The 27881-nt window shown below is 49.8% G+C and overlaps 1 protein-coding gene across 4 annotated transcripts; it reads right to left on the minus strand.

The window, feature by feature from the left end:
* Window positions 1-2289: 2289 nt before the first annotated feature.
* rcn3 (reticulocalbin 3, EF-hand calcium binding domain) lies at window positions 2290-27268 on the minus strand. 4 transcript variants are annotated; one of them, XM_038783418.1, is made up of 7 exons: window positions 27121-27268; window positions 25094-25322; window positions 20370-20563; window positions 16091-16263; window positions 13996-14056; window positions 7037-7236; window positions 2290-2481 (listed from the first exon to the last, which is right to left on the minus strand). In XM_038783418.1, exons 2-7 carry the CDS (start codon window positions 25315-25317, stop codon window positions 2377-2379), a joined length of 957 nt encoding a protein of 318 aa, XP_038639346.1. In that variant the 5' UTR covers window positions 25318-25322; window positions 27121-27268; the 3' UTR covers window positions 2290-2376. The 4 variants fall into 4 exon arrangements, with proteins under 4 accessions (XP_038639346.1, XP_038639344.1, XP_038639345.1 ...); XM_038783416.1 differs by lacking the exon at window positions 2290-2481 and adding an exon at window positions 5570-5810; XM_038783417.1 differs by lacking the exons at window positions 2290-2481; window positions 20370-20563 and adding exons at window positions 5570-5810; window positions 20635-20828.
* Between the last annotated feature and the right edge of the window lie 613 nt (window positions 27269-27881).

Raw genomic sequence — 27881 nt, forward strand, 5'->3', positions numbered from 1 at the left:
ATCTTTAAGGACGTTTGTGTTGACTTGTGAGGCCAACCACCAGGAACGTGTCCAACTAGAGTTGGCGGCACTCCCCAGGAAACTTGGCCGGAATTCTCCAGCCATTCGCTGGCGACGGGATTCTTTGGTCCTGCCTGCTGCCCACGGGTTTCATGGCGGCATGGGGCGGTTTCAATGGGAATTCCCATTGGGAGCCGAGAATCCCACCACGAATGGCGCACCCCATCCCGCCACGGGCAAGCACATGGCTGGGAGGATGGAGAATCCCACCCTTTATCTCAACACCGTGCAGCTGTAGGCCACAAGCTGGGATTGAGGGGTGGTTTAATAGACACGTACAAGATTACAGCAGGTTATGGTGAGACGGGCAAAAGAAAGCTGATTGTCCAAGGACTTGGTTGGGGTGGGGAGATGTTTAACGCAGTTGAGCAGTAACGATCTAGGACCCGCTGCCCGCCAGGGTGGTGGAAGTGGAGTCAACGTACGATTTAAGGAAATGGAATGGGCACTTACAGGGAGGGGAGAAGTGGCGAATGACACTGCTTGACAGAGACACAGCACGGACTCAATGGCTCAAACAGCCTCCTGTGCCGTACGGGAGATGGTGAATTCACCTACGGCAACTTGTGCCCTTGGTGTGAATCAGACCTCAGTAGTCCCAGCATGGGGCAACTACCTCCCAGGCCACGGTGATAAATTGGGATAGGTCAGCGGCGCTGTGAAACGTGTCCTGAAGCCACGGGCAACGGGAGGCTTAAACATCCCACCTTCGTGTATCTCCGTGCCCGTAATAGTACAGCTACCCGAGGAGGAAAATTAGGAAGCACAAAAGATAGTGGGAATCTCTTCCCCAGTACCAACACGGCTGTTGGATCCATTGAAAATTTAAGGTGGATCTTCAATTTGTGTTAAAGGGACTCGGGGGAAGGGAAGGGGGGCAGGGCAAAGGTGGGCAACTAGTCGAGAGACAGATCTACCTGAATAGTGGAACAGGCTCAAGAGGAATAAATTACATAATCCTGTTGGATAGGCATAGGTTCGAGATATGTTTCACTTGTCCATTACAGTCTGGATTCAAAATGGGCAAAGTACAGTTGACGAGGCAGAATGTGGGTTATAACTTCAGTCCAAGATGGTGTGAGGTGGTGGTTGGAGGTGGGGGTGCGAAGAAGAAGGGAGCAGAGGGGAAGGTACAAGTGGAGGCAATCCCCATCATAGATTCTGCTCCACAGGAGAAATGAACATTGGAGCAGGAGCAGGAGCAGTTCCTATCTAGTGTGGGATGGTTAGTTCATGGGAAGTGGGCATCACTGGCAAGGCCAGAATTTGTTGCCCAGAATGGCGGCAGCATAATGGTTAACACTGCTGCCTCACAGCGTCTGGGACCCGGGTTCAATTCAGGCCTTGGGTGACTATCTGTGTGGAGTCTGCGCTTCCTCCCCCGTGTCTGCGTAGGTTTCCCCCGGGTGCTCCGCTTTCCTCCCACAGTCCAAAGATGTGCAGGTTAGGTGGACTGGCCATACTCAACTGCCCCTTGGTGTCCGAAGATGTGCAGGTTAGGTCGGGCTACGGGGATGGGGCTGGGAAGTGGGCCTAGGTAGGGTGCTCTCCGACAGTGGATGCAGACTCGATGGGCCGAATGGCCTCCTTCTGCACTGTAGGAATTCTAGGGCTCTATCCCTAATTGCCCTCGAGGGCAGCTAAAAGTCAACTGCATTGCCATGTCTCTGGAGCCACCTGTAGGCCAGAACAAGTAAGGACAGCAGATTTCTCCAAAGGGGCATTCGTGAATCGACAAAACAGTCAACGACTATTTCCCAGTTTACTGAAACAAGCTTTCCCGTCTCGATTTTATTAATCGAATAAAAAATTCCGCTTTGCTGCTGTGGTGAGAGTTGAACCCGTGCCCCTCGAGCAGCACCGTGGGCCTCCGGAGTACGAACCCATTGCCTGGGCCACTGCTCCACCATCCATCTCGAAAGTGGTGTAGCGTTCCCTTTACACTAGGCCAACCATGCAGCCAGCCCCAACCTCAAGTGAAGGATTCTTCAATTCCCCCCCCTACCCCACACCATCCAATTCCCCCCCCCCCCCCCCCCCCCCCCCCAAATTAGGCATCAAGTTGCCAAAACCGTCATCCCCTGAAATCTGGCTCCAACCAGATCCAATAGGAAGTGGTAAAGCAGTACAACATCAAACATCAATGGTGGTGATAAAGATCTCCATTCAAAGAAAGAGAGACTTGGGTACAAGAACTCAGACAAATTAAACCCCCCCCCCCCCCCCCCCCCCCCCCACAAACCCAACATTACAGGAAACTACAAACAGTGGGAAAATGGGTCAAAGAGCACCGCCACTCCGAGAACACGCCGCGGACTAAAGTTCATCATGCTCGACCATCATCTCGCCGTAATCTGTCACAGCGCTCCCTACGAACCGGTGGTACTTCTCCAAGAATTCTTCTTTTGAAAGTTTGCCATCCTGACGTACAGAAGCGAGACTTCGCGTTAGAATTATTACTGCTCCTTTTCTTAACAGCTTAAACACGCGCCAGGAACATAAACAACAACAAAAAAATACAATCGGTTCCTTGCAACAGTCTCAGTGAGGTCCATGTGGTGTGAATTAAAGTGTTAGTTTGGAGTGTTTCGGTCCGATTCCTATTTGCCACCCCCCCCTTCCCCACTCCTCTCTCTTCCTCCTCCTCCTCCCCCCCCCCCCCGGCAGGTTGGCATCTCACACCAGAGGCCGTCCTCTACCTGCATCCGCAATAGAAGGGTTAGTGGGGGAGTCAACCGAGCAGTTAAGTGCCGTGGTGCGAGGCGGTGTTCCCGATGGAGCAGCTGATGGGGAGTTATTTTACCGCACTGCATTTGGGAATGGGAACCCAAGCTGAGCTGTACCTAGCACGGACACAAAACACAGGGAGAGAGAGAGATGAGCGTTGGCAACTCTCCCCATCACTGCTGAGATCAGCACATCCCATCCCAGCCCAGGGCCACTGGGAACGTCCAGCTCAGTATCACACAGTGAGGTTCATGGTTTTCATTGTCAAAGTGAAATAGTGTTTCTAACAAGCTAAGTATTATCTTAATGCAGATGAATAAGTGGCATTAATATAAAAAGACATGCAATCCGCATCCTAAACTTCTTCAAATAATTAAGTATTGGGCGAATTCTTACCAGGGACATGGAGTTGCAAAGGTCCCAGCATCCTGATACACATATTGTGGCCATTATCCCAGAGTGACGTTAGAGCCCACACAGTATATTCAGGTGGGTTATTCTATAGACCGGTCCTCCTGCGCAGTAATGCCATACCACTTGAAAACACAAAGGGTGAGTTGGGCAACCCCTGCTTCTGTTCGCCCCCTTCCCTCCCATCCCATCCTCCAAGACAAAACTTCCATTAATGGCTGGCTTGTCTTGTCTGCCCCCTCCCCTCCGACATGAAATAATGGACGTAGAAGAAAATAAGGTCACAGTCTTTTTGTGTCCTGATCGGACTCCAAACTCAGATCAAACGAACACATGTATGTTAAGCTGAACGAAGCAAGGTTCAGGGATAGGCACATCCCTTTCAGCTTCTCAAAACAAACAGCACGGGGAAAAAAAAATAAGAGGAAAAAAAAGTATCAAATGGGATCCTAAACAAACTTCTTCTTGCCCACCCTCAATATGTCTGTCTGTGTGTTGTGATGTGGAGGAAAAATTTTCTCATCAGTGAAGCTAGTGTTACCATTTAAAGCCACAACCCCCCCCCCCCACCCCCCGGTGACTGGAATGGAAATCTGGACGCGGTGTGTTACGATGCAGAACTGGTCCCCACAGAGGACGAACACCATCCAGTCTCCAGCTGGCAAACCGGCCGCCACGCACTGCATAATGCATTACAGGCTGGTATCTTATTAATTGAGATACATTCCCCTGGATTGGACCCCTCCCCCCCCCTCCCCTGCCCCTCGCCCCCTCCCCCTCTCCATCGGGAAAATCAATCTCAGTCAAGACATCCCACCAAGAAACAAAAAGCACGGAATTGGGCGCGAGTCATTTCATTAGGTGGGTGTTAGCAGCGCCTGGAATTCCGTCAGGTTGATGACGCCGTTGGAAATATTCGACTGATGCGAAAGCAATTTTCTCCCCCCCCCCTTCTTCCTCTTGGAGGCACTGATTCCAGCCATGGTCAGGTTCACCAGGGACGCGAGTGGTACCGATTCACGTCAGTGCAAAAGGACGGGGCGGGTGCACAGCCATTCCCGATGTCAATACAAGTCTTTCTAGGCGGGGAGCTCCCCCCCCCCCCCTTCCAAAATGCTGGGGCTAAATTCAGCACTCCCACTCATCAACCTTCAAATGATATTGAGCAGAGATCAGCAGAGCTCCTTATTGACCAGGAGTTTATCCTGTGCGGTTCAGCTCTGCCAAGGCTCAGTAAGCTTTCAGTGTCAGACCCCAATTGGAATCCGTTTGATTAGAGCGAAGTTAGATTAGGCAATGGGCAGTGGGGTGGGCGCCAGGATTTGAGCAGTGCCCAAAACCTGCAGTTTGTAACCCTTCCAGCAGTTTGTAAATGACACATTCTTCTCTCAAACTGGGTCGTGCCTGGGACCAAACCTGGACAAGGTAGTGGCTGTGCACAGGACTGTCATCGCTAGGGCGAAATAATAAAGAACACTTTGGCATGCTATCCGGGTTGATTTTCAATTAGACTCCTGTCCCTAAATTTTGGCTCCCATGGCAATCAAGATGGACCAGTTAATCCAAAAACGGGCAATGTAAATAAAAACTGGGCAGAGTTGAAGATTTACCCGAAGACGTACTGGAAAATGGGATAGGTGCTCGATGGCCGGCGCAGACACGATGGGCTGTCGGGCCTCTTTGTGCGCTGAAAAATTGACGCTATTCGTGACTACGATCTTGGTTCCACCTACACTGGGAGCCTCACCCAAAGACCACGGCTTACTCAGACCCCACCACCAGGAGGCGCACGGACGCGAGTGCCCTCTAGACACCGACCTGGCATCAGTTGGACACTTCCAGACTTCATCTTCTAGGACGGAGGCTACCAGCTAGGGCGCAGCAAGAAATGGGCTTTCCATCAAGTTGGCCTCGGCACTTTTTGAAACGGTACAGGAGCATGTGGGCGACCCTGCTCAGAACGCCTGCCAAGCCGTTAAACTGAACCAAAGATTTAGAAATAAATGGGAGGTGCCCCTTCTGGTAGTGGGGGACAGAAGACAAGATCGGCACAAAGAGGGAGCATAATATTTCCAGGCGGATGAAGGCCATACTCAATAACAAAACCAAAAACAAAAAAAATAACAAAACCAAGGATCTCAAACCCTTCCTGGGATAAATTCCAATTCCAATCCCAACAACGAATGGAAGATTTGATCCATTTCTGGGACATCTCATTGCCCCATTTATTGTAACCAGTCAGATGGGCATTGTATCGATTCCTATGCCACAGAAACATGGAGATCCAATTTGTTTTGGAGTGCAGGGGCAACTTGATGGAAATTCAGTCTCGCAAGAGGGAGGGGTTTAAAAAAAAAAATCAATTAAATAAATACAATTAATGTTTTTTTTTGATCACAATTCGAATTATCCAGGCCTAGGGTTAGCTACAAATAAAATGTTGCAATTCCTTCAGGATTCGGTGATTCTGATGGGTTCATTGATGGAAAGCATTGAATCAAGGATCAGAGCTCGTCGTGTTTTCGTGTCAGGTCCTCCCCGTAATTGGTCACTTGGCTGCCAACAAACATGTTCCAGTTGTCTAAAATCTCCTGCTTTGTCAGTTTATCGTCCTGCGAACACACACCACAAAACAAAAAGACGACACAGGGTTACTGGGAGTCAATCGGGACAGTAGAATTCGGTCTTCCTCCACAAATCTCACCAGGGCCATGAGAATCTTTCGTGCAGCCGGGAAAAAGTGGATCTGGGGAGAAGGCAGGAAAGTGGGGACGAGAAACCCATCAGCCATGATTGAATGGCAGAGCAGACTCGATGGGCCGAATGGCCTAATCCTGCTCCTGTGTCTTACGGTCTTATTTGTCCCATTGCACCTGCGCTGGATCTTTGCGAGAGCCATTCAGTTAGTCCGTCTAGCACCCGCCTTACCCTTGCCAACTTTAAAGCTTGCGCCCTTTGCCAGGGATGTGTGGATGGGCAAGGACTCAGGCAGCAGGTGTGGACAAGGCAGCGAGGGTGAACAAGGACGAGATGAGGAATGTCAGCAAGATGGGGAGAAGGCGACAACAGAAAAGGTAGCTGGAGCAGGAGTGAACGGATTGCGGAGTTTTCACGTTCGCCCCGTGTCTACGTGGGTTTCCTCCGGTTTCCTCCCACCGTCCAAACATGTGCAGTTTAGGTGGATTGGCCATGATAAATTTCCTCTTAGCGTCCAAAATATATGCAGGTTAGGTGGGGTTGCGGGGGGTTGGGCCTCAAATAGGGTGCTCTCTCGGATGGTGGTGCAGAGTCGATGGGCCGAATGGCCTCCTTCTGCACTGCAGGGATTCTTTTTTTTTTTAAATTTAGAGTACCCAATTATTTTTTTCCAATTAAGGGGCAATTTAGCATGGCCAATCCACCTAACCTGCACATCTTTGGGTTGTGGGGGCGAAACCCACGCAGACACGGGGAGAATGTGCAAACTCCTCACAGACAGTGACCCAGGGCCGGGATTCGAACCCGGGTCCTCAGCGCCGTAGGCAGCAATGCTAGCCACTGCGCCACCGTGCTGCCCTTGGGATTCTAAGTGTGCACAAAACAACCTGTAATGGATTATAAAGGCGAGAGCAACACATGGAAGAGAAACACTTCTGGAGCGCGCGAGAGAGAAGAGAGAGCAGCAAGAGGGAAGGGGAAGCATGAGATATAGGGGATGGCGGAAAGAGAGGTCACGATAAGAGTGGGAGCACAACAAAGGTCAGGGGATTCGAGAGGAAGGATCGGGTAAGTGAAGGGGAGGCCAAATATTTCGGTAGAATCTCACAAAACGCGATCAAAAAAACCGACAAACTCTGACCTGGTCGACATCAGACTCATGGATAAGATGTTTGGCCTCCGACTCTGCGTGATCGTAATCCGCAGGCAGAATCCAACGCTCAATTTCGCTGTGGTCCATTTTTCCGTCTTTGTTTGCGTCCCGGAAGTCCCGGAACTGCTCCTTCTCATTCCTCACCCAGTCAGGTTCTGGCTGGCCTTCCTCAGGTGTGTACATGTCACCTATTGGGAGACAGGATTACGGAAAGTCACTACCTGCGCCGCCTCTGGGGAGCAGTCAGTGTTACAGGTTGACTACCCGAGGCCAAACCGTCAGGTAGAAGGATCGAAACTGGGGGTACAGGTTAACCAGGGGGGGAAAAAAAATGTAACTAGCTATTTCATAAATGTCATCAAGAGCGAAACTATTCATTTTAATTAGCCTGAGTATCTATTGACACAGCTGTGTCAGCCAATGAATTAGAGGCAGGAGATCTTTTGCAGGACTCGGCCAAACAGTCTACAGAGTCTAATTGTTCTACAGCAAACAGTCTACAGAGTCTAATTATTCTACAGCAAACAGTCTACAGTGTCGATTTAACTATTCCAAAACAATCTACAGTTTATTTTAAATGTGCACTAAAGCAAACAGTCTACAGAAATATTTAAAAATAAAAAGTCTCTATAAATGAATGACTGAAATGACAGTGATACCCCTAAATGAAAGGAGGTTGTTCTCTCCGGCAGAAGGCAGCGAGTGGAGGATAGTCACTTAAATCAATCCCAGTCAGTCACTTACAGCTATGTAAACATCCGGAGCGGATGTGTAACTTCCCCCTGTCAATCACATCCATTCTACCTGGAAATACTGGGGTTACTTTAAAAAAAAAATTCTTTGGATGTGGGTCCCAGGTTCGATTCCCGCACTGTCTGTGCGGAGTCTGCACGTCCTCCCCGTGTGTGCGTGGGTTTCCTCCGGGTGCTCAGGTTTCCTCCCACAGTCCAAAGATGTGCGGGTTAGGTGGATTGGCCATGCTAAATTGCCCGTAGTGTAAGGTTAACGGGGGGATTGTTGGGTTACGGGTTACGTGGGTTTGAGTAGGGTGATCATTGCTCGGCACAACATCGAGGGCCGAAGGGCCTGTTCTGTGCTGTACTGTTCTATGTTCTATGACTACAGTGGTGTGCTGTTGCCACTTGCAGATGGCTGGCCAGGAAACTCTTCCCCCTCTTACCGTCTGCCATCAGGCACATTGGAAATGGAAATGAAAATCGCTTATGGTCACAAGTTTAGCTCACTCGGCTAAATCGCTGGATTTTAAAGCAGACCCAGGCAGGCCAGCAGCACGGTTCGATTCCCGTATCAGCCTCCCCGGACAGGCGTCGGAACGTGGCGACTAGGGGCTTTTCACAGTAACTTCATTGAAGCCGACTCGTGACAATAAGCGATTTTCATTTTAAGTAGGCTTCAAATGAAGTTACTGTGAAAAGCCCCTAGTCGCCACATTCCGGCGCCTGTTCGGGGAGGCTGTTACGGGAATCGAACCGTGCTGCTGGCCTGCCTTGGTCTGCTTTCAAAGCCAGCGATTTAGCCCTGTGCTAAATAGCCCCGTTTCCCATCAGCCTTTGCAAGTTGATACTCAACATGTTTGGCCATGTTACGAACACACTTTCCAGGGTTATCAAGTCCCGGAGTGGGACTTGCAACCAGAGCTTGTGGTCCAGAGGCAGGGAATGCCAACCACTGCGCCAACAAAATCTCTGGTGTTACCGTATGCAGCCTTAATTAACTCAAAGCAATTCTCCTACCTTCACCTCCTAAGATTTAACGTTCGGACCCAACTCAGAAGCAGATTCTGATCTTTGTATTGGGTCTGGGTTCCAAATGGACAGTTTCAATCCAGCACAAAAAAAAATACCCCACATTTTTTGGGAGACCTTAAACCGCCTGCCCTCTCAAATGGATGCAAAAGACCCTGTGGCACTATTGTGATGGATGTAGAAATTATATATTATAGTTCATATTTGTGCCAGTAATGTTATTAAAAACCATGGTTCAAAGACGCACAGGCGGTGTGCCTGCTAAAGCTGAGCTTAATGCGTCTTAAAAGGCGCGGCATTTACTAATGGAACATTGTGTTTTGATTGCAGATTTCCTGGAATGAAGATAATTTATGAGGGAGTGGTATTTAGTCCTAGCTAAGCAGGGCCATGGAACTCAGTGGGATGCAAATGATGTAATTAATGGGAGGAGCCAGGTCTGCCTGTAGTTTTGTAGTCTGCTCGAATATTTTAAGTTCAATAGCAGTTAGCCATAGGATTGGAGTCTGACAAGACAGACGTGTACTGGCTCTGCTCTTCAAAGGGTCTCTCTAAAAGTTCTACACCAAAGACATCAAGTAAACCTGTTGTGTTAACTTGATTTATACGTAACGCTGGGGAGGTTCGGGTTTGGTGAGGGCTTTATTGGCTAGGTGAAATTGCTGTAGCAGGCGCCTGTAGCAAGCGCATGTACAAACTGGCTGAGGTCAGGGTACTTCGAGCCTCACCGGGGAACAAGGCAGGGGTGTCCCCTCTCCCCGTTACTATTTGCCCTAGCTATAGAACCACTAGCTGTGGCGCTGAGAGCCTCAAGGAACTGATTCGGAGAGGGGTGGAACATCGGGTTTCGCTATACGCGGATGATTTGCTACTGTACATTTCGGACCCTGTGGAGGGGCTGGGGTAGGTTCCGCGGATCCTGAGGGATTTTGGTAGTTTTTCAGGGTACAAACTGCGAGTTGTTTGTGATCCAGGCCAAGGGGCAGGAGGAGAGACTGAAAGAGTTGCCGCTCAGGATGGTAGAGAAAAGTTTTTGTTACCTGGGTATACAGGTGGCCAGGAAATGGGATGCCCTGCACAGGCTCAACCTGACCCAGTTGGTGCAGCAAATGGAAGGGGGACTTTAAAAGGTGGGACATGCTCCCGCTGTCACTGGCAGGGAGGGTGCAGACCGTGAAAATGACTGTCCTCCCCAGATTTTTGTTTGTCTTTCAGTGCCTCCCCATCTTCATCCCTCAGGTCTTTTTTAAGTGGGTGAGTAGGATCATTGCGAGCCTTATGTGGGCGAATAAGACCCCGCGAGTAAGGAGATCGCTGTTGGAGCGGAGTCGGGGGGGGGGGGGGGGGTTGGCGCTGCCGAACTTTCGCAACTACTACTGGGCGGCCGATATAGCTATGATTAGGAAGTGGGCGATGGGGGGGGCATGGGAACAGCTGGAGGCAGCGTCATGTAAAAGGTACTAGTCTGGGAGCTTTGATAACGGCTCCTTTGCCGTTCTCGCTGACCCGTTACTCCACAAGTCCGGTGGTGGTGGCGACATTGCAGATCTGGGGACAGTGGAGGAGGTACAGGAGGGCGGAGGGAGCGTCGGTCTGGACCCCGATATGCAACAACCACAGGTTTGTCCCGGGTAGAATGGATGGTGGGTTCCAGAGCTGGCAGAGGGCAGGCATCAGAAGGATGGGAGATCTGTTCATAGACGGAAGCTTTCCCAGTTTGAAGGCGCTCGAGGACAAATTTAATCTGCTGCCAGGAAAAGCCTTTAAATATCTGCAAGTACGAGCCTTCCTGAAAAAACAGGTAGTGGCCTTTCCGACGCTGCCGCCACTGAGGATACAGGACAGGGTGGTCTCCGGCACCTGGGTGGGAGAGGGGAGGGTGTCGGATATCTACCAGGAACTACAGGAGGCGGAGGAAACCCCGGTGGAGGAGCTCAAGGGCAAGTGGGAGGAGGGAGCTAGGTGAGGAGTTGGAAGCGGGTCTGTGGACAGAGGTCCTGGGCAGAGTTAATTCCTTCTCGTCATGTGCCAGGCTCAGTCTAATTCAATTTAAGGTGGTCCACCGGGCATACATGGTGGCAGCGAGAATGAGCAAGTTATTTGAGGTGGAAGACAGTTGTATGAGGTGCAAGGGCAGCTCTGCAAACCATGTCCACATGTTTTGGGCATGCCCGGAGCTTAGAGAGTTCTGGCAAGGGTTCGCAAGGGCAATGTCCAAAGTGCTTAACACACGGGTGGTGCCGACTCCAGAGATAGCGATCTTTGGAGTGTCAGAAGACCCGGGAGTTCAGGGGGCGAAAGAGGCCAACGTCTTGGCCTTAGCCTACCTAGTAGCCCGGAGACGGATTTTATTAATGTGAAGGGTCTCTAAGCCCCCCGAGTGTAGAGACTTGGGTTAATGACATGGCTGGGTTTCTCAGCCTCGAGAAAATAAAGTTTGCCTTACGAGGGTCTACGCTAGGGATCTCTCGGAGGTGGCAGCCGTTCATTGACTTTCTCGGGGAAAATTAAACTGTCAGCAGCAGCAGCAATCCGTAGCGGGGTGGGGGGGGGCGAGTGCTTCATTGGGATGGTGTGGGGAAGACTGGGTCGAGTGGGGTAATGTCTATTTAATTGTTATTGTATATTCTCTTTTTGCACTATGTTAATGTTCACTCTAGTTTGTTTTGTTATTATAGTTACTACTGTTTTATTATGAAAAATTCTGCAAAACCTTAATAAAAATACTTTTTAAAAAAAACTTGATTTATAAGTGGCATTTGAACTGCATTGGGTTGCTTAATTGGAGTTAGTAGTAGGTATAGATAGTAAGTTCAAGTATTTAGTTTTATTTAGGAACTTTAACTGGTCATTGTAAAGCTATATTCTTTGATGCTAATGTGGTTAATTCTGTGTTTAAATTAAAAGTTTGCTTTAACATAAAAGATACCTATTGGTCAGGATCATCACACCTGGGGTGAATTATCTTTTCCCTAGTTTCACAAATTGAAAAAAATTGTTTGGGTTTCTCGCTCAGTTTTAATTTTTTTAAAATAAATTTAGAGTACCCAAATATTTTTTTCCCCAATTAAGGGGCAATTTAGCGTGGCCAATCCACCTACCCTGCACATCATTGGGTTGTGGGGGCGAAACCCACGCAAACACGGGGATAATGTGTGATCTCCAGACGGACAGTGACCCGGGGCCAGGATCGAACCTGGGTCCTCGGCACCGTGAGGCAGCAGTGCTAACCCACTGCGCCACCGTGCTGCCCCTCACCCTGGATTCTAACAAAAGTCGGGGTCGGTTCCTGTACCCCAACACTATTATGAGGAAGAGCCAGGGTTCTTTTTCCCTGGTGATGTGCCCAATATTTATGCCTCCGTCAACATCATTAAAAAAAACCCAAAAGAATTAGCTGGTCATTTATCCCATTGCTGGTTTTGGGAGCTGCTGCGTGCAAATTGGTTGGTCCAGTTATTATATGACATGTCAGCAGCACGGTAGCACAGTGGTTAGCACCGTTGCTTCATTGTTTAAAAAAAAGCAGGTTGGCAGAAAGCGGGTAAATTATAGGCCAGTTAGCTTAACTTCGGTAGTAGGGAAGATGCTGGAATCTATCATCAAGGAAGAAATAGCGAGGCATATGGAATGGAAAATGTCCCATTGGACAGATGCAGCATGGGTTCATAAAGGGAAGGTTGTGCCTAACTGATTTAGTGGAATTTTTGAGGACATTACCAGTGCGGTAGATAACGGGGAACCAATGGATGTGGTATATCTGGATTTCCAGAAAGCTTTCGACAAGGTGCCACACAAAAGGTTGCTGCATAAGATAAAGATGCATGGCATTAAGGGTAAAGTAGTCGCATGGATAGAGATAGATAGATAGAACAGTACAGCACAGAACAGGCCCTTCGGCCCTCGACGTTGTGCCGAGCAATGATCACCCCACTTAAACCCACGTAACCCATATACCCGTAACCCAACAATCCCCCCATTAACCTTACACTACGGGCAATTTAGCATGGCCAATCCACCTAACCCGCGCATCTTTGGACTGTGGGAGGAAACCGGAGCACCCGGAGGAAACCCACGCACACACGGGGAGGACGTGCAGACTCCACACAGACAGTGACCCAGCCGGGAATCGAACCTGGGACCCTGGAGCTGTGAAGCATTGATGCTAACCACCATGCTACCGTGAGGCCCTGAGGATTGGTTAATTAATAGAAAGCAAAAAGTGGGGATTAATGGGTGTTTCTCTCGTTGGCAATCAGTAGCTAGTGGTGTCCCTAAGGGATCAGTGTTGGGCCCACAATTGTTCACAATTTACATCGATGATTTGGAGTTGGGGACCAAGGGCAATGTGTCCAAGTTTGCAGACTACACCAAGGTGAGTGGTAAAGCAAAAAGTGCAGAGGATACTGAAAGTCTGTAGAGGGATTTGGATAGGTTAAGTGAATGGGCTAGGGTCTGGGAGATGGAATACAATGTTGACAAATGTGAGGTTCTCCATTTTGGGAGGAATAACAGCAAAAGGGATTATTATTTAAATGATTAAATAATAAAACATGCCGCTATGCAGAGAGACCTGGGTGTCCTAGTGCATGAGTCACAGAAGGTTGGTTTACAGGTGCAACAGGTGATTAAGAAGGCAAATGGAATTTGTCCTTCATTGCTAGAGGGATGGAGTTTAAGACTAGGGAGGTTATGCTGCAATTGTATAAGGTGTTAGTGCGGCCACACCTGGAGTATTGTGTTCAGTTTTGGTCTCCTTACTTGAGAAAGGACGTACTGGCACTGGAGGGTGTGCAGAGGAGATTCACTAGGTTAATCCGAGAGTTGAGGGGGTTGGATTACGAGGAGAGGGTGAGTAGACTGGGACTGTGCTCGTTGGAATTTAGAAGGATATGGGCGGGGGGGGGGGATCTTATAGAAACATATTATGGGTATAGATAGGATAGATGCGGGCAGGTTGTTTCCACTGGCGGGTGAAAGCAGAACTAGGGGCACGTTCTCCCCGTGTCTGCGTGGGTTCCTCCGGGTGCTCCGGTTTCCTCCCACAAGTCCCGAAAGACGTGCTTGTTGGGTGAATTGGACATCCTGAATTCTCCCTCCATGTACCCAAACAGGCGCCGGAGTGTGGCGACGAGGGGATTTTCACAGCAACTTAGTGAGAGAGGAAGATAAGAATCTTACTGATGTATTCCTTCAGATCAACCATCCCATCACCATCTTTGTCGATGTCTTCAATGGTTTCCTGGAGAGAGAAAAGATGTTAACATCTTCTTTCAAAGATTCATAAGAACATAAGAACTAGGAGCAGGAGTAGGCCATCTGGCCCCTCGAGCCTGCTCCGCCATTCAATTAGATCATGGCTGATCTTTTGTGGACTCAGCTCCACTTTCCGGCCCGAACACCATAACCCTTAATCCCTTTATTCTTCAAAAAACTATCTATCTTTACCTTAAAAACATGTAATGAAGGAGCCTCAACTGCTTCACTGGGCAAGGAATTCCATAGATTCACAACCCTTTGGGTGAAGAAGTTCCTCCTAAACTCAGTCCTAAATCTACTTCCCCTTATTTTGAGGCTATGCCCCCTAGTTCTGCTGTCACCCGCCAGTGGAAATAACCTGCCCGCATCTATCCTATCTATTCCCTTCATAATTTTAAATGTTTCTATAAGATCCCCCCTCATCCTTCTAAATTCCAATGAGTACAGTCCCAGTCTACTCAACCTCTCCTCATAATCCAACCCCTTCAGCTCTGGGATTAACCTAGTGAATCTCCTCTGCACACCCTCCAGCGCCAGTACGTCCTTTCTCAAGTAAGGAGACCAAAACTGAACACAATACTCCAGGTTTGGCCGCACTAACACCTTATACAATTGCAACATAACCTCCCTAGTCTTAAACTCCATCCCTCTAGCAATGAAGGACAAAATTCCATTTGCCTTCTTAATCACCTGTTGCACTTGTAAACCAAAAAGATTCAATCATAGGATATATGTCACAAAGCAAAGCCATTTGGCCCAAACCAGTATAATGCCAGAATCAATAGATGGTTGGCTTTTGGATGGGGTTCTTAACCTAGCTCAGCCAAGGCCATCCCTTTGGAGTCAAAACGTGGGGAAACTGTTGTAGGAGTAATGTCACTGGACTATTAACCCAGAGGCCCAAGGTAATGCCCGGGGGGGAACTGGGCTCAAATCCCACCATGGCAACGGGGGGGAATTTAAATACAAATTATTTCAATAATGGTGGCCTCATAACCCAATCGCTTCACTATTGTCCCGTTAGGGAGGGACATCTGCTGCCCTTACTGGGTCTGGCCTACAGGTGGCTCCAGATCTACAGCAAATGTGATTGGCTCTTAACTGCCCCTCTGAGTAGTGGCCATCACCAAGGAGAAAGGTGCTGGGGGAAACTGGAAGGTCTGAAAGTGGATAAATCACCAGGACCGGATGGACTACACCCCAGGGTGCTGAAGGAGATAGCCGAGGAGATTGTGGAGGCATTGGTGGTGATCTTTCAGGAATCACTGGGGGGGGGGGGGGGGGGGCAGGAAGGGTCCCAGAGGATTGGAAAATGGCAAATGGAACACTCCTATTTAAGAAGGGAGGGAGGCAGAAGACAGGAAATTATAGCCAGTAGACTTCAGTTGTTGGCAAGACATGGGCTGTCATGGTTCGGGATGATGCTTACCATGATCTTCTCAGGGGGCAATTAGGATGGGGAATAATTAGGGCAGCACAATGGTTAGCACTGCTGCCTCACGGCGCCGAGGACCAGGGTTCGATCCCGGCCCCGGGTCACTGTCCATGTGGAGTTTGCACATTCTCCCCGTGTCTACGTGGGTCTCAACCCCCACAACCCAAAGATGGGCAGGGTAGGTGGATTGGCCAAGCTAAATTGTCACTTAATTGGAAATTTTTTAAAAAGATAAATAAAAATGGCAGATTATCTGGTCATTATCACATTGCTGTTTGTGAGATCATTCTGTGCACAAATTGGCTGCCAGGTTGCCAACATTTACAACGATGACTGAGTTGCAAAAGCACCTCATTGGCTGCAAGGTGCTTGGAGACGTCTGCTGGACGTGGAAAACGGTATATAAACGCAAGCCCTTCTTTATCCCTCAACGAGTCTAAAATTGACAAGAAGCACAGAGGCCATTTTGCAATGCTTGCCCCAGGAATGGGGGGGGGGGGGGGGACCTTACCTTCAGGAGATAAGGAAGAAAGCGAACAAGAAGGGAAAGCGGAATTTCGCAGGTATCACCACCGAGCTCACCGTGACAACGAGTTTCTTCATGTAATCAAACTCCTCCGGATGAAGAAACGCAGTGAACTCCTCCCGGGTGGCGATCAGGTCGCCATCTTTGTCCGCCATCTTGAATCTACGCTCGTCTCGCTTCAGCATCTTTTTGTAAGCCTCCTTGTCCGCCACATCGTTGAACTCCTCACCTGGGGGGGGGGCAGGAATGAATATCAAGACGGTAAGAGCAGAGGGGGAGACCTCGTTTCCCACTAGCAGGAGGGTAGGTAACCAGAGGACATGGTTCTAAAATAATTGGCAGAAGAACATCGACGGAAAACTTACAAAAATATATATAAACGTAACAAGTTATGAGCTGGAAGATGCGTCTTGTACGAGTGGTGGAGGCAGATTCAATAACCTCTTTCAAATACACGATTGGAGGAGGTTTATGGGCAAAGAGCAGGGGAGAGCGGTACCAATCCTTTCAATTTTTTGTTATTTATTTTTTCCAATGAAGGGGCAATTTAGCATGGCCAATCCACCTACCCTGCCCAGCTTTGGGTCGTGGGGGCGAATCCCACGCAGGCACGGGGAGAATGTGCAAACTCCACACGGACAGTGACCCAGAGCCGGGATCGAACCAGGGACCTCGGCGCCATGAGGCAGCAGTGCTAACCACTACGCCGCCCTGGGCAACCCTTTCAAAGGGCAGACACAGGCACGATGGACCGAACAGCCTCCTTCGCTGTAGGACACAGTGACAAAGCTGCAAGACGTTTTAAACCGGGTGGGTCCCTTCTCCTGACGAGATCGTGATGCGAAGGTGCCCCCCCCCCCCCCCCCCCCCCCCAGGGCCCTGATCTGGATGTTCCCAAGTGACCGCTCGTGGGGGTCTCTTATCCGAGGGTCAGGAGTACATACATAGAATCATAGAAGATAGGGGCAGGAGGAGGCCGTTTGGCCCTTCGAGCCTGCTCCGCCATTCGTCACGATCATGGCTGATCATCCAACTCAATAGCCTAATCCTGCTTTCTCCCCATAGCCTTTGATCCCAATCTCCCCAAGTGCTATATCCAGCCACCTCTTGAATATATTCAAAGTTTTAGCATCAACTACTCCCTGTGGTAATGAATTCCACAGCCTCACCACTCTGTGGGTGAAGAAGTGTCTCCTTATCTCTGTCCGAAATGGTTTCTCCTGAATCCTCCGGCTGTGACCCCTGATTCTGGACCCACCTATCATTGGTACCATCTTCCCTGCATCTACCCTGTCCAGTCCTGTTAGAATTTTATAAGTCTCTATGAGATTCCCCCCTCATTCTTCTGAACTCCAGCGAGAACAATCCCAACCTAGTCAATCTCTCCTCATGTGATAGTTCCGCCATCCCCGGAATCAGTCTGGTAAACCTTCGCTGCACTCCCTCGAGAGCAAGAGCATCCTTCCTCAGAGAAGGAGACCAAAACTGCACACAGTACTCAAAGTGTGGCCTCACCAAGGCCCTGTATAATTGAAACAACACATCCCTGCTTCTATACTTGAAACCTCTTGCAATGAAGGCCAACATACCATTAGCCTTCTTTACCGCCTGCTGCACCTGCATGCTTACCTTCAGCGACTGGTGTACAAGGACACCCAGGTCCCGCTGCACAATCCCCTCTCCCAATTTACAACCATTCAGGTAGTAATCTGCCTTCCTCTTTTTGCTTCCAAAATGAACAATCTCACACTTATCCAAATTATACTGCATCTGCCATTGGTTTGCCCACTCGCCCAACCTGTCCAGATCTTGCTGTAGGATTCCTGCATCCTCGTCACAATTCACCCTCCAAGAGGGAGTACCCCTTCCCGATGGGGTTTAAAGGACGGGTGAAGGTGGCGGGGGAAATGGGAGTGGATTTGTGCAGACAGATTTTAGAATAAAAGGGGGTTTCCAATGAACCAGGTAATGCAAGGTCAGGAAGAGGTTGGAGGTCAGGAGGTGAAAGACCGAAAATGCTGGATCAACCCTAACGGGCCCGGCAGCGTCTGTGGAGAAAAAAAAAGAGTTTTTTCACAGATATGAATTTCTGGAGATTACCCAAAAAAAAAATTTTTAAATGGAGAAATGGAGTCGATGACAGGAACGGAGTCACCCAAACGGGTTCTTCCTCCCCTTCAGGAAGGGGGTCAGATGAGGTTCGTCCCCTCGTCGGAAAAGTTTGCTGAAAAGCTCGAGGTAAATAGAAGATACGATTGCCCCTGGGTTGTGAAGGGAAGGGAAATGTCACACGTTCCCCCTCAAACGGAGGAGACAACGCAAAGCATCTAATTAAACAAGCACGGACCCTCAATTTTGATAAAAAGCCCCCACCGTGTTTAATCCAAAAGGGTTCTTGGCACAATCGGAGTGGTTGCAGTACTGAACCCCGTCCACTGGAGGGCAATGGTGCGCTTTGTAAATCAAAGGTCAGAATTAGAGGAACGCAGATATTGGAGGGTCGAGGGAGGATTGCAGAGAGAGGGAGGGCAGAGGCCAAGGAGGGGTTTGGAAAGAAGGGCGAGCACAGGTGTGACGGGCCAAATGGACGACGCAAGCACAGTACAGGCCCTTCGGCCCACGATGTTGTGCCGAACTAGTCTGAAACTAAGATCAAATCAACCTACTCCCAATCATTCTAGCGCACTCCATATGTCTATCCAATAACCGCTTGAAAGTTCCTCAAGTGTCCGACTCCACTACCATAGCTGGGAGTGCGTCCACGCCCCAACCACTCTGAGTAACGAACCTTCCTCTGACATCCCTCCACAATGAACCTTATAGTTATGCCCCTTTGTAACAGTTACATCAATTCTCGATGACCTATGGATGATCGAAAGATCTGCAGGTGAGGAGGATCGGCCACGCCAGTGTCCAGGGATGCGCCAGTTAGGTTGCAGGGTAGTGGGCCTGGGTGGGGTACTCTATTGGAGCGTTGGTGCAGACTCGATGGGCCGAATGGCCTCCTTCTGCACTGCAGGGATTCAGTGATTCAAGTTTATGGAGGGTAGAATGAGAGAGACCAGCCGGATGGAGTGAGTAATGGTCACTGGGACTAGTCACCCAGAAGCTCAGGCTAATTAATGCTTGGGGTGGGGCATGGGTTCAAATCCCACCACAGCAGCTGGTGGAGTTCAAATTTAATAAACCCGGAATTGAAAAAAAAACTAAATCACAGTCATGATGACCCCCGTCGATTGTTGGGAAACCCCCGCCTGGTTCAGTAATGCCCTTTAGGTAAGAGAAGAGAAATCTGCTGTCCTTAACCCGGTTCGGCCTATACGTGACTCCAGATCCACAGCAATGTGGTTGACTCTTAACTACCCCTCTGTGCACTCCGTTCAAGGGGGGTTAGGGATGGGCAACAACTGCTGGCTACGGCCAGCAAAGCCCTTGACAAACACATGGATGGGATGGGTATAGAGGGATACGGCACAAGGAAGCGCTGAGGGTTTTGGCCAAGGTTGGTATCGTGACTGGTACAGGCTTGGAGGGCCGAAGGGCCTGTTCCTGTGCCGTATTGTTCTTTGCTCACGTCAAAAGACGAAACACGCAGGGGCAACTTGACTGATGTTTGAGATATTTAAGGGGTAGAGCTAGAGGAAACATGCCCACTGGGTTGAGAGTTGGAAAATCAGAGCCAGACGTTTTAGGAATGCAGGGAAAAGACGTGCCGGTTGAGTGGATTGGCCAGGCTAAACTGGCTCTTAGGTGTCCAAAGATGTGCCGGTTAGATGGGGTTACGGGGATAGGGCGGGGGAGTGGGCCTGTGTCGGGTTATCTTAGAGGGTCGGTGCAGACTGGATGGGCTGAATGGTCTCATTCTGTGCACTGCAGGGATTCTAGAGCCACACTTCGATGCACAAAGGGGACGAAAGTTTGGGGAAATCTCCTGCACAGAGTGGTAATTAGTGCCAGGTCTATCGTGAACCATGAAACCAAGATTGATTGATTGCCGGGTCAGCCGTGATCTCACGCAACGACAGAACAGGCCTGATTGGCCTCCTCCCATTCCGCTGCTGCAAGCCGCCTTGAAATTTCCCCGCGTTTTTCTCCAGCGTCCCAGTTGGGGGGAGGCCACAGGCACCAGGATGAGGCCGAATCGCCAACCCTTATTGTCACGGGAAAGGCTGGTCACTTGGGTGGGGAGGTGCTGGATGACAAGCCAGTGTCCGGGGCACCGCTCCTGGTCAGGGGTAGGGTAGGGAAGAACAGAGGGCAAGTGGCACGTCCATTACAGAGACCTGTGTGCGCACATTTTAAAAAGGAATTTTCTGCCACTTTCTGACATCTTACCCAGGTAGTACCCGTACGTAGCATTCTTGTACTCATCCCATGACACTCTCCCATCCTGATTACTGTCATAATCCTTCCAGTTCTTATTGACGTTCTCGTCAATGTATCTGTTCTGCGCACGTTTGATCCAGGCGGTCAGCTCCTCAGCGGTTACCAGGCCATCCTTGTTCCGGTCAATCCGGTCAACGATTTTCCTGAAAGAACAGGACAAGAGAGAAGATACAAGGCAAGCAGAAGGTCAGAGGTGAGAAGTGAGAGGTCCTACCTATGAGGTGGCCATAGAGCCGCTGCGTGTACTCCTCCCATTCAACCCTGCCGTCTTTGTTGGTATCGTACATGTCCAGCTGTTTGCCCACGTTCTCGGTCAACCAGCGTCTCCGAACCCGCTTCATCCAATCACGCAGCTCGGTGCTGGTCACCAGGCCATCTGAGTCGCTGTCCACTCTATCTACTATTTTTCTGTAAGCAAGTTTGGTGCGGGTGAAAATTCGCTCCACTTTACCCCCCCCCCTCAAAAAAAAACTTCCCCCTCACTTCCCCTCCCTGCTGTCTCACACACACACACAGAACAGTACAGCACAGAACAGGCCCTTCGCCCCTCGATGTTGGGCCGAGCTTTGTCCCAAACCAAGATCAAGCTATCCCACTCCCTGTCATTCTGGAGTGCTCCACGTGCCTATCCAATAACCGCTTGAAAGTTCCTAAAGTGTCCGACTCCACTATCACAGCAGGCAGTCCATCCCACACCCTAACCGCTCTCCGAGTAAAGAATCTACCCTCCAAAAGGCTCAGACCGCACAGCGGAGTCCGACCACAGCAGCGTGATCGGTCTGGCAAGCTGACCATCTGCCCAGCCTCAGCGGTCAGCACTCTTCTCGTGGGGCTAGGAGGCTGCGGGTTGCCACTCCAGAGAGTCCTGTGCACAAAATCCAGGCCGACGCTCCCGTGCGGCAAGAGGACTGCGCTGGTGGCCGGTGAAGGCAGATTCAAATCGAGGCATTCGAGAGGGAACTGGTTTAGTAAATCGCAGAAAAGGAAGATTGCTCGGGGGATGACGGGGCTGGGTAACGTGTTCGAACGGAGAGCTGGTGCAGGCACGGTGGGCCAAATGGCCTCCTGCCGTGTTGTAATGATTCTGATTCTCTGATCTCCAACTGCGGAGTGCTGTCTTTCAAATGGCACGTTAGGGCAGCACGGTGGCGCAATGGTTAGCACCGCTGCCTCACGGCGCCGAGGTCCCAGGTTCGATCCCGGCTCTGGGTCGCTGTCCGTGTGGAGTTTGCAGCTTCTCCCCTGTGGGTTTCGCCCCCACAACCCAAAGATGTGCAGGGTAGGTGGATTGGCCACGCTAAATTGCCCCTTAATTGGAAAAATGAATTGGATGCTCTAAATTTTAAAAATAAATGGCATGTTAAGCCACGGGCCCATGTCTGCCCTCAAGAGACGGGTGTGGAAGATCCCACGGCACAATTTCAAACACCAGCTAGGGAGTTCTCCTCAATGCCCTGGGCGGTATTTCTCCCTCCAGCACCATCAAAATAGATTATCTGGTCACCATTGCATTGTGATTTTCCGTGGGATCTTGCTGTGCATGGATTGGCTGCCGAGTTTCCTTCATGGCCGACATCGAACAGAAAAATGACAGCAGTCCGTGCCGCACTCACGGTGGGTGAGCACGGCTGCCTCGGGGCGCCAGGGACCCGGGTTCAATTCCGGCCTCGGGGGACACTCTGTCTGGTGTTTGCACGTTCTCCCCCTTGTCTGCGTGGGTTTCCTCCGGTTTCGCCCCCGACTGTCCAATCTTGTGTGGGTTAGGTGGATTGGCCGTGCTACATTAGATGGGGTTACAGGGGTAGGGTGGGGGGAGTGGGCTTAGAACATAGAACAGTACAGCACAGAACAGGCCCTTCGGCCCTCGATGTTGTGCCGAGCAATGATCACCCTACTCAAACCCACATATCCACCCTGTACCCGTAACCCAACAACCCCCCCCCCTTAACCTTACTTTTTAAGGACACTACGGGTAATTTAGCATGGCCAATCCACCTAACCCGCACATCTTTGGGCTGTGGGAGGAAACCGGAGCACCCGGAGGAAACCCACGCAAACACGGGGAGGATGTGCAGACTCCGCACAGACAGTGCGGGAATCGAACCTGGGACCCTGGAGCTGTGAAGCATTTATGCTAACCACCATGCTACCGTGCTGCCCGTAGGCTTAGTAGGGTTCTCTTCCGGAGAGGCAGTGCAGACTTGATGGGCCGAATGGCCTCCTCGGCACTGTAGGGATTCTATAGCAATTCTTGACCCTGCGATCACTCCAACAGCTGCTCCACCTCAGAAAGTACTAAATCGAGTTTAACACATTTCAGGATGCCCCCAGACGCTATATAAATGCAAGTCTTTCTTCGGGAGAGCCAAACACAGTCTTGCACACACCCGTCCCCAACATTTTGAACAGCATCAGTGATGGGAGTGGGTGTAAATGCTCATGGGTAATGCAAACCTGTCCAATTCCACCTCTCAATCTAGCCAGGCTGCTCCGATGGGCCTAAGGACTGGGATTTGAACCTGGACTTTCTGGGTCGGTGCAACTCACGGGAGACAGCGACGTCACCCACTGTGCCACCAAGATGCCCACAGCCACAAGGAGGATTTGCGCCAATGGGAGTAACCTTTTGGGTGGCACAGTGATAATGCCACTGGACTAGTAATCCAGAGACCCGGACTAACACCCCGAGGGACCCGGGTTCAAATCCCACCATGGCAGCTGGTTGAATTTAAATTTAAAAATACAAAAATATGGAATTTTAGGGCAGCAAGGTAGCACAAGCGGCTCGCTCTGTGGCTTCACAGCGCCAGGGTCCCAGGTTCTATTCCCCGCTGGGTCACTGTCTGTGCGGAGTCTGCACGTCCTCCCCATGTCTGCGTGGGTTTCCTCCGGGTGCTCCGGTTTCCTCCCACAGTCCAAAGACGTGCAGGTTAGGTGGATTGGCCACGATAAATTGCCCTTAGTGACCAAAAAGGTTAGATGGGGTTATTGGGTTACGGGGATAGAGTGGAAGTGAGGGCTTAGGTGGGTCGGTGCAGACTCGATAGGCCGAATGGCCTCCTTCTGCACTGTATGTTCTATGCAATTAAAATCTACTCTCAGTAATGAGAATGATCCTGGTTCACTAATGCACCTTCAGGGAAGGAAATCTGTCGTCCTTACCCGGCCTGGCCTACATGTGACTCCAGACCCACAGCGATGTGGTTGACTGAACTGCCCCCCCCTCCCCCCCCCCCCCCTGGAATGGTGTGGCAAACCCCTGAGTTTAAGGGCAATTAGGGGTGGGCAACAAATCCCGTCATAGAATACAGGAAACAATTGAGAGCCCATTGAACGGCGCAGATATGACACGCCCGTGTAGGAGCGTGACGGACGCGGGGAAGGAAGTTAGCGAATTCTTCGCTGCACAATCCAGCCGAGGGCAGATCGAGCAGGGCTGTGACATTAGAGTCTCCCCAAACCCCTCCCACGGTTGAGCAGCCTACCACATGGGCTCGTGCATGACGATGGTCACTCGTGACTACGAGGTCGACCCCCCCCCCCCCCTCCCCCCCCAACCGCCGTTCCGGGGAGGGTCCCGCTGCCCATCAGTGACACCCACCGATTCGGTGACCGCACATTCACCCGGCGCAGGTTCCCGATCACAGCCAAAGTGCCGGGCAGCTACTACGGCTGAGCATTCGACCTCATTCCACCAGGGGTAGGTTTAAAAATCCCGCCCCAAACCCGAATTTTCACACCCCCCCCCCACAAAAAAGGGTCATGCCCAATGAGGGAGGTGGACACCAGTGTGAATCCTCACCGTTGGCACCGACCCCGTCAATTAAATTCGATCAACCCATTGCCCCAGTTTCCTACAGACCCGGCTGTAAACCAGAAATATCTGGAGTGCTTTGTGGAAAGGCAGAAATAATTGCTGGTCTGGACTTGCATGGAGAGGGGCCACGTGGTCTGGAGCTGTTCACTCCTCTGCCACGTCTCCTCCAGCCTTTGATTATTACACAGTTGTGGGGATGGGTGGATGTGTGGGAGGGAGGAGGAATGGGTCCTCACTGCCAACTCAGCAACACAGAAGGGTCGTTTCAGGAAACAACAGCCCAGATTAAAGACTGTACCGCAAGTCAGTTACAAAGTGGGGAGGGGCGGAGAATATCACAATCCCCACTGCTTTACAACAAGGACAGGGTACAAAATATCGATATAAATGGAGGTTCAAACAGTTCACAACTTACACACATCAAAAGCAATCTGCACTCCTCAACTCTCCCAAGCATCAAATTCCAACCCCACCTCTCCCAGGAAAATAGGTACCCCATCCGAAAGCAGCAAATCTCTGACATGTTACATTCCAGAGAGAGGAGATGCAAATACTGCAGCTATTAGTTTGTTACAAGCTAGGAGCAAATCAACTATTTATTAGAACGATTCAAGTAGAAACAAGCTCAAAGAGAGCTTGAGCTTTTCAAGTGTAACTCACTTACGACAAAAAGATGTTATCGCCAACAATTAAGTCACTGCAAAGTAGCAACACTCCAAACTTGTAGCCAACTGGACTGAGATGTTAGGGAAGTGGGTGTGTGAAAGGTTAGTTAATGAGGTTCGGTGAAGCGGATGCACTGGGAGAATAAGAGCGGGGGAGGGTGGTTAGGAAAATATCGATATTCTTGCGTTACCCCAATCTTTCTTTGCTCTCCTCCGGAGTGAGCTGGTCGAAGGTCTTGGCAGTTTCTTTCCCCAGGAAGGCGTTGTGGTCGAACTGGAAGCCTTTCTGGTCCTCGGGATCGCGCTCACCCAGGTCGATGGAGTGATGCACCCGGTCCTTCTTCTCCGAGGTGGGTTTGGACAGGGCCAGGGAGGCACAGAGGGCCAAAAGGCAAAGGGGAATCAGCGACTTCATAGTCACTGCAGGAGATTGAGAGAAAGTGAGAGAGAGAGAGAGAAAAAAAAACACAGGGAATGAGAGACAGGCAACTAGATAAGCAAAAGAAAGCAAGATTCTGCGGATTCTGGAACTCGAGATAAAAGCAGAAATTGCTGGAAAAACTCAGCAGGTCTGGCAGCATTGGGGGGGGGGGGGGGGGGGGGGGGGGGACAAACTGAGGGTCTAAAATAACCCTTCTACAGAACTCCCAAATGAGCAGAAAAGTGTGACGAATGACTGAACTAAGCAACTGAAAATATATGTTTTGCAAATCACCAAGATCATAAAACTACACAGCACTCAAGGAGGAGGCCATTCAGCCCATTGTCCCAGTGTTATTCCTTTGCAAAAGCTATCTAATCCGGGACAATGCCCCACTCCCTACAAAACCTTTCCAATCATGCCACTAAATTTAGAATTTGACAGAGTGTTTGGTCATTTGGTCATAAGGCATAGCACAAATGCCAGAAAGCAATAAATACATCTAGTTAGTTATTAGCATTGGATCTGCTCCTACCCTGCACTCCTAGGCGACACGTATCCCAGATCTGAAATTTGGTGACGTAAATTTAAAAAGTTAAACCCATCTTGTCCCTGTCTCTTTTCCCAGTCCTGTCATGTCAGTATCCCCTAATTACCGGCCCTCCTGTTAGCTCAAACAGTTAATCCAGCGATCAAAGAAGGAAAAAAGAATGACAAAAACAGGATTTTGAAAAGATTCACATGGCATTCTCTGCAGAGAATTAAACAGCCTGCCAGGTAGTCAGGAAGCTGGCATGTTTGCTTGTTTTCGATAGCACAGAACATACCCGAGCCCAACTTCCCAACCCTCACCTCGTCCAGCAGATTAATGGACACATCACCATTGTCAGACCGTGTTGATAAAAGGTGCAAGAACAAGATGACGTTTTTAAATGTTGAATATAATAACATTGAGCAACAAATTCATTTTATCTGTGGTTTATTTCCAACAACACTTTTTTAAAGTTTTAAAATAAACATTCAGTATTTTCCCACATTCCAAACTTGTTACATATACTTGCCATTAAAAAAAAACTAATTTGGGCTTCGAAACCCGAGTCAGAAAGCCTTGCATAAGTTCATCTTTCAAAAACAAATGATTCTAAATGGAAATAACGGTCTGCACAACTTGAAAAACTGGCTGCGAGTTCATTAAAAACACGGCAGTCTGTTTTTTCTACATACGTGATGGACTTCCCTTAAAACAAAGCTTGAAGCATGCAAAAGAAGAAAGAAACAGAGCATGCAGACTTGGTACATTTCTTGTTTCTGGCTCTATTCAGGTTTTGCAAACCCGTCCCTCAATATTTTAAGTACAAAACTACAAAAATCAACTGCATCCTGTACCAACCATTTTAAACTTTCTCAAAAGCAATCCTCCCCTCTCTCAGAACATTCATTGTCTTTCCATTTGGACAAAAGCAGCTGTTTTTTCATACAATAGACCTCCCGCTGCTTTAAAGCAAATAATTCCAAAACTTTAAAAAGTTCAGCCAATCTCTCTGTGAAAAGTTTGGCACCTCTTGAGCAGAGAGTGCCCACGTTTCAGAGAGGTAGCAGTAGACACAACTTTTGACACATACATGAGAACATGTCAGCATGAAATATTTGCCAACTTTTAAAACTTCTCCAAAACTTTTTAAAGTGGTAATTCAAAAGTAGCAAAACACACAGTTGCATTGAAAACATAAGACCGGTGTTATTTTGTATTAGGTTAAAATCTGCTATTGTCTTATCGACAGAACTGATCATCCTTACCAGATACCAGTGGGTGTGATAAGATGCTGAAGTTATCTCAGTCTGTGCAAAAAGTTGTCTGAGGGACCACAGATTGAACATCATCCAATCACCGCCGGTCTTTCATTCCACGCCCCGCACCCGCAGACCTGTTACGGCTCTTCTGATTGGCGAAACCTGTCCAGGGTAAACGCCGCCTTCTGACTGGCCAGGAATCGCCACGTTGACAGGGGCGAGCGACTGCGCGTGCGCGCGTCCGGCCCGCACGGCCTTCTGGTATTTGTAGTTTCTCTGGTTTTCCACTTCAAAACGAACCCTCCCACCCCCTCTCTCAGCAACAACAAAGGCGTTTTTATCATAAAAAAACAAATAATTGAGGGGAGAGAGACTCAAAAATAATAATTAAAAAAAAAGATTCAGAATGCCATACCCCGCCCGTCGCGTTGATCGATCATTGGTTGGAACATCCTATCATGATTGAGCTTGGGATTGATTGACGTATCGTTGACGAATGAAGATGAGGAATAAGGGCTCGAGGGCGTGGCGGTTTCGGCCCTCACCACCTTATCCCTCATCTTCATTCGTTGATGGAACGTCAATCAAGTCGCCCTGTGCCGCCCCCCAGCTCCCCTTATGCCTGATCCCCATTCGTTGACGGCGCGTCAATCACGTCGGCCGGCCCCGCCCTCGAGCCCCTTGTGCCTCATCTTCATTGGTCGACCGCACGTCATTCACGTTGGTCGGCCCGCCCCCTGTCCTGTCGGGCGTGGCCTAGCTCTGGG

This window comes from Scyliorhinus canicula, chromosome 23, assembly GCF_902713615.1.
Source record: "Scyliorhinus canicula chromosome 23, sScyCan1.1, whole genome shotgun sequence".
NCBI lineage: Eukaryota > Metazoa > Chordata > Chondrichthyes > Carcharhiniformes > Scyliorhinidae > Scyliorhinus > Scyliorhinus canicula.

Excerpts from the sequence above, each read along its gene's own strand:
- rcn3 (XM_038783416.1), bottom strand. The coding sequence starts at position 25,317 with ATGAAGTCGCTGATTCCCCTTTGCCTTTTGGCCCTCTGTGCCTCCCTG. Across the intron at positions 20,564-25,093 it reads GAGAGCAAAGAAAGATTGGG|GAAAATCGTTGACCGGATTG; the intron begins GTAACGCAAGAA and ends CTGTTCTTTCAG. Across the intron at positions 16,264-20,369 it reads TACGTACGGGTACTACCTGG|GTGAGGAGTTCAACGATGTG; the intron begins GTAAGATGTCAG and ends CCCCCCCCCCAG.